The sequence below is a fragment of the Perna viridis genome, chromosome 3, assembly GCF_037379345.1.
Source record: "Perna viridis isolate PV_CMFRI_1.1 ecotype Kerala chromosome 3, ASM3737934v1, whole genome shotgun sequence".
Classification (NCBI taxonomy): domain Eukaryota; kingdom Metazoa; phylum Mollusca; class Bivalvia; order Mytilida; family Mytilidae; genus Perna; species Perna viridis.
In genome coordinates, this window is record NC_142447.1 from 33,942,157 (window position 1) to 33,948,979 (window position 6,823).

The window sequence follows — 6,823 nt, forward strand, 5'->3', positions numbered from 1 at the left end:
CAAGACATCTCATTTAGTGTATCTCATCCTTAAATCATCAAAGATATTTATATAAAATCACAAGAAAATTAAAGCGTTTTCCTTTAAAGTGTAGAAGATGATGCAAATTGCAGTTGCGGAACCAGAGAAAAGGGGCTCCAGGCTATTTTTTTTTTTAATTATTTTTGCCCCGCAAAATTCACGAGATTATATTAAAAAAAATACCAACAAGCGGAAGACGGGTCAGGCCCCGGAACCCCATACATCAGCAAAGTGCTGGGTAGCTGTATCAAGTGCGCGGGAAATCCGAAACTGGCCTAAATGGGAATTCCAGTGTCAATAATATACTTTCAAGCCTATCAGTCTATCATTTTTCTCTATTGACAAACTAGTTGTGTACGAATACAAACAAAAATTACTAATAACTTATATATGGTTATAGTTCCATGATTTTCTATTGGCTTGCTGAAAATAAATCGGTATGTACAATGAGCTAAGAGAATACGAATGATTTAAGATTAACCTACGAAAACGCCCGAGTCTCGATAATGTTTGCGTCAAAATCTGTTTATAGAAACTGATAAAAATAGCCAACCAATCATAAAATCACAAAGTATTGCACCACCACCGCGAAATAAAGTAGCTAAGCGTATATAAACGAAACCAATACAACGGTTCGACATTATTTGCGGTTAGTTGTGTCTAAGGAAGATGGTCCAGAAAATCTCCAAAAGGGGTGTTCACTCCGGGAATACTTTGAGAGCTTCTAATTCAAGGTATGTTTTTTGATCGTTTTTATAACGTTTTTAAACTCCCAAGAACTGCTCAGTGTGAATTCTTTCTGTGGTCACTTAAGAAATCTTTTTCTTTTTACCCCTTACTTTCATACATTCCCAAATTCATTAATTATTTATTGTTTGTTTGTTTTGGTCATACCTGCATCACCAACGGGTAAATTCAATAGCCGCTCGACTCCACCAATTAAGGAGCAGTGACCTCCACGGTATTTATAAAGAGAAAGTTAGTCCGAATTTCTTCTGACCCTGCAATCCTCCTGTGTTTTATTTGCGTATTGATGACATCAATATCCAAGTAAAAAAAAGGAGGGTTGCAGGATCAGAGGAAATTCGGACTAGGAGAAAGTTGATATATTATCCCTATTTAAATCAAGTAAAACTCAGCTATTTCAGGGACAACTAATTCGAATTGAATGTCCCTGATTTGATAATATTTTTCACAAGGGCCTGTGATATAACTATTGTTCAACTCCTGTTTTGGACAAATTTGACAAATGGCTTATATCATTTTTTTCTATGTGATTTTTGGTATCCAAAACCTTTCCACTATTTCAGAGTTCCTTGTGTTATAGCTGTGTTATTCTGCTCATGTGTTTCAGGTTTAACCGCCAGTATAGCAGAAAGACGGGCTTGTTAAGACAATCGAATAATCCGACAACAGCACATGGCACAATTCTTGACGATTTAAACATCAAAAGTGATCATGTTATCTACTCCCTTAGCAAAAAAGGACGATGGAAAGTCCCGGAAATGCTTAAAGAATCAATTCTGGCTGGAAACTACAAAAATCTCAAAACCAACGTTAAACTAGTCCTTTCCCACAACTTAATGAAGAAAAGTCATACTGTTGGCTTCTACGCATCCAAAGGAAAAGTGAAGAAAGTGGAGGGAAAGAGAACGTATTTCAATGGTGACTCAGTGATATCCAGCACTAACAAACACAACAATTTGTCGGACCTGCAGGTAGAGGTACTGTATCCCTGTCCGACTTCTTCCTCAGTTCTCCATAATCCAAAATATGTTGGTCACAATATCGAGAAATCCGAAAACGGTCGTTGTAAGACATCAAACTCTAGGAAACATAGGCAAAAACTCACAGTTAAAAAATACTGTGAAGACTTAGAGGAAGCTGAATATTGGGACCAATCTGACGACGAAACTGAATTAGATGCTGATCTTGCTCAGTATATGTACAGTAACTCCAATAAAGAATCAGAAACAAATACAGAACTTCTAGAGGATATAATGATTCACGCAGCTTTAATGCAGAGCATATGCCAAAGAAGTCCGCGTGTTCCAAGCGAAATTCATGATACAAAATGCAAAAAGATATATGAAGTTGACAATGTTGCGGGTGGTGTGGAATCAGAGAGTGACGTTGAATCGGCTAGTTTTTCTACTAATACCGAAGCGAATAAGACTGTTATGGAACCAGTTTATGTTATTGTACCAAGAAAAGAAATAGAAATTCCTGCTTTAAAGCAGTGCTATGGCAATAGGTACAAAGAGTGTGCTTGTTTCCCTCGCAAATTTCTAATTGATATCTCAGAAAGAATAAAGAAAAGGATGAGCACATCAGGTTGTCTTAAGCTAGAGAAATACAACAGCAGTAAATGGGACCTCACCTCTTGTCTTATTTTCACTCAAGACAACATGGATGCAAATAATACAGAATCGCAATGCGTTTTGAAAGTTATCATGAACATTGGCACTAATTCCGACAACTTAAAAATCTGGACTCTTTTTGACTATTTTGAAGGTTTCCTGGAGTGTGTGATTGGACGAGCTGTTTCGTTCTTAGATATGATGTCTGTAGAGGGATTCAAAGAAAAAGAAAAAGAACCAATGAGAATGAAAGCACATTTGAAATTCGAGAATCTGAACGAGTCCCAAAAGGTCCTGAAATCTTTCGCCTCGTTAACACGTAACAAGTGCTTTCAAGAAATATTCAACACAAATCAAGACAAAGTAAACGATGACTTTGAGATGGTGCCATCAGAATATTGTGGAATTTGTTTTGACGAGCTTGCAACCGGCGGAAAACCCGGAACGGCGTTGACATCATGTGGACATTGGTTCTGTGATGATTGCTGGTTAGATCACTGTAGATCGCGAATGAAAATGGGGTCATTATTTGTTTCATGTCCTGAGCATGGCTGTGACGAAGATGTCCCAGACTCTGTTGTGTTAGGTTTCGTCAATATTTACGAAGTTCTTGGCATGATAAAACGGAAACAAGAAGTCAGACTTGAGAGCTCGATCGATTCCAAATGGTGCCCCAATCCACATTGCAATAGAATAATCAAAGTATCGCTATCAAAAAAGGTCAACGATATATCATGTACTTGCGGTAGTCAGCTTTGTTTCCAGTGCTTGCAACCTCCACATTGGCCTGTACCGTGTGAATTAGTGGAGACTTATTGGAAAAGGCTTAAACGTCTTGGTGATGATATACACATCTTCCAGTCAAGTGTCCAAGTTCGAGGGAAACAGTGTCCAAAATGTAAAAGGTTCGTGGAGAAACTCGGAGGTTGCTTTTATATGAACTGCATTTGTGGTGCCAGTTTTTGTTGGGGGTGTCTACAGACTTATCCAGGACACGTATACTCTGAACGATGTAACCAGTATAAAAACGGGGACCTAAAAGGAACAAAATCAATACAGGTTTACGATATGGAAACCTATGAAAACATCAAAGGAAGTAGAAGTGCCGATTACAAACGAGCCGTTAATCACAGGAAAGCACGACACACAATTCAAATTAACGAAATTAGAGCAGGGGCCCGCCAAATTCAATTCAAATGCAAAAGTCTCGCGAAAAAGAAAGGTCCTTTGCATTTCCCCATGTTCTGTGAGGATGTCATCACTGGAAATACTACGGTTGAAGATGAGATTCATAAGCTGCTGACTAACTCAGTTTCTATATACACTGAAATTCACCATATTACCGAGTATTGTTACGTCCTACTCGACAAAAGAGGAGAAAAAAAGAAACATGCACAATTTAGGGACACTCTTGGTTTGCTAAGTTATAGCGCGGATAGAATTAAAGAGATTCTAAAGCACCCTGTCGAAATGAAAGACTGTCGAGCCGTTATTTCAACTTTGAAACATATTCAGCAAAAATCGTCAGAAATGACTAAGTCAGTTGTTAGTTATGTTGAAAAAGTCATGTGTTAAATGAACAATTCGTAATTGTGGAAATTTACTTCTGTAGTCTTTCAAATTGCAGTCTTTCACAATATATTTTTTACCATATTGTTATGACCTTATTTTATTATTTGAAAGAATTAATTCAGAAAAAATATTGGGATATAATCAAATTTCACAATTGTGCTATTCTATATAATAAATCATGAGTTGATCTTTTTCTTACAATCGCAAAACTGCAAATACAATTTGTTGGCCTAGAGTTAATAATGACTCGGTAAAATGCATTCATGAACTTCCGAATCACTTTGATAAATTTTTAAAACCCTATTTCGCTGTACTTACGGCAGGCTATGGCTATCTAGCTGGATAACTTGGAAAAAACTGCGACCCATCCATCACTCAAGTATAATGACGTCTCCAGCGTGGTTGCATCTCAATTATAGATTTAAATAGAGTGTACAATTGGTGCATTATAATACAATGCTGTGTTAAAACATTCTAAGTGCGTCTAAAAGAGTAATCAAGGGAACCAAGATTCTAGCGGAAATCGAAAGAATATAATCCAGGGACAAAGACCAGAAATAGAAAACAGACAAACACACGCACAAAAAAAGAACGTAAAATAACCAAAATAGCACATACAATCTAACAAAAGTAAATGAGCAACTCGAACTCCATTAAAAATTGGGAGAATGGACAAGGTAAGACAGTTGTCTAGGTGTTCAGGTAGCTGTCAATGGACACGGGTACGCATTTTGTGGACATCTAAAAACTTATCTAGTAACATGTTCTTAAATTGCATGATGAAAAAACTGAGAAAAATGTTGGAAATATGTATCTAACTTTGGCGCTGTATTGTTCAATATATTGGTTAATGACATTGTATACGCCAGGGGCGTATTATGGTATACCGGCGTCCGTCCGTCGTTACAATTCGCACAATAACTCAAAAGTGTTGTCACCATTTTTTGTGAAACTTAATATGAGTGAACGTTTCTTTCCGTTGATGTGAACTTCCCATTTTTATAAATTTTCGACTTTTTGGTGTTTTTTTTTTTTTTAGTTATGGGACTTTCTTATTTTAAAGAGGGGGTATTTAACAGTTTTCAGCAGTGGTTGTACCTATTTTCTTGAAAATTTGGAAAATAGTTATTGATATCAAATCAGCTAATCTTTCGATGTTTATAAATTCTTTACTTTCCTTTCTTAAGTTCTTAACCTTTATAATAAAAAGGAGGATATATCATGATTGAACAATAACTCGAAAATGCATGATACCTTGTTAAAACTTTTTTTATATAAATTCATGATTTTTTGTTTTATTGCAAATTTTGATTTTTGACTACTTTCATTCTGCGTGGTCAGAAAATTATTCTAGGCCAAACATCCAGATTCAGACGTGTCGGGTTTGAATACTGAGTCCATACTTGTCTCAACTGTTCATGGTTTCTACCATCTGTGCCCTTCGAAGCATTCTATTCCGTTTGTGAAGAATCGTAATTTGTCTTACTATGGTTTAAACACTTTTCCTTTCTTTTACTACAGTGTTAAATCCTTTAAGGTAAGGGAGATAATCCACCTTTGATATAGCTATTGTAAACAAAAAAACAAAAAAACAAAACAAAACAAGACAAAACAACAGACAAAACAAAAAAAACTTAAATTACAATGGGTAACCATTGACTATGCAAGAGTGTAAAAAAGCAGCTCGACAACTTAATACTTTAAAAAGGATGAAACACACAAACACTATCAAAAAATGACAGCGTTGTATATTATTGTATTCGTCTAACTGCAAGTTTTCTTTTAAAGTTCTGTGATCACTTTGGTTCAGTTATGAATTTTGTAAAATATTATTCGAATGTTGTGGGAAGGTCAAGTCGGGTGAAAAAGAAAAAAAAAATATCTGGTGGTCATTAATCATATTGGAATGGAATTGTGTATATCGGGCTATCAGTTATGGTGACGACCATAGAACATTACGACCTAAATCACTGGGGTTAATTGTTGCTAACGACAGAGATTCACCTTTCATTTATTTATATTTCCATACAGGATTGATTGCTTGATTGAACGCTGTTGAATGTCATTGAATTTTCAGGAGAGATCAGAACATTTATTTATTTTCCAGGAGGTGTAGGTCATACCAGTATCTATTTTAATATTTTTCAGGGCCTGAATATTTACTTCTAAAAACTGCCAGATCCCCATCTTAGAATGAAATGATCGTCTCCTTACTTGGACAGGTTTCTAGAAATGGAATTTGACACAGGGAAGATAAGCCACCAATGGCTTGTGGATACATAAGCAGTGAAGACACTTCAACAATCATTCTACAGTGACTGTGGAAGGGAGCACTATACAGGCGACAGGCCTGGTCGAGCTATTTCTATGAAAATCATTCCAGTCCGAGAATCATTCACCACAGTTTGAAGGAAATATGTGGTGAAGAAACTTAGGAGTTATCCAGGCGACAAGTTTAAATCATTTCAACTCAGTCCTTTCCCCCAAAAAAACTGGAAAATGGAGTTGTTATCCAAGCGACACATTGCCATGACACGATTACCTTACTGATAAATCTTGAAAGTAGTCAAGAGGAATAGTCTAAAAGGAAAGTCCGTACAACAAATAGCAACATCAGGGTAAAAAACGGAAAAGAAGAAACCTTCCTAATGGTCCTGACTTGGTACAGGCGTTTCAAGATGAAAGGTGGGTTAAGGTAGTAGCAAGTGGTTTGGTCAATTCTGAAAATTTAATCTCATTTTGTTGAAATAAAGCTGTTTTGAGGCAGTCCTCACAGAAAATTCAAGTGTTTTTTTTTTTTTCATAAAAAGTACATATTTTTCTAATCCTTGGTGTATGGAGGTTCAAATAATTTATTACTAAATTAGTAA

General features: G+C 36.1%; 1 protein-coding gene across 1 annotated transcript; it reads left to right on the top strand.

Moving 5' to 3' along the window:
* The first annotated feature begins 602 nt into the window (after window positions 1–602).
* On the top strand, window positions 603–4,141 carry LOC148621966 (uncharacterized). The gene is made up of 2 exons (XM_088571386.1): window positions 603–755; window positions 1,376–4,141. Exons 1-2 carry the CDS (start codon window positions 691–693, stop codon window positions 3,954–3,956), a joined length of 2,646 nt encoding a protein of 881 aa, XP_088427512.1. The 5' UTR covers window positions 603–690; the 3' UTR covers window positions 3,957–4,141.
* Window positions 4,142–6,823: the final 2,682 nt, after the last annotated feature.

Bases quoted from the DNA above. Each gene is read 5' to 3' on its own strand.
- LOC148621966 (XM_088571386.1), top strand. From the start codon at position 691: ATGGTCCAGAAAATCTCCAAAAGGGGTGTTCACTCCGGGAATACTTTG. The intron at 756-1,375 runs GTATGTTTTTTG...CATGTGTTTCAG, and splicing joins TTGAGAGCTTCTAATTCAAG to GTTTAACCGCCAGTATAGCA.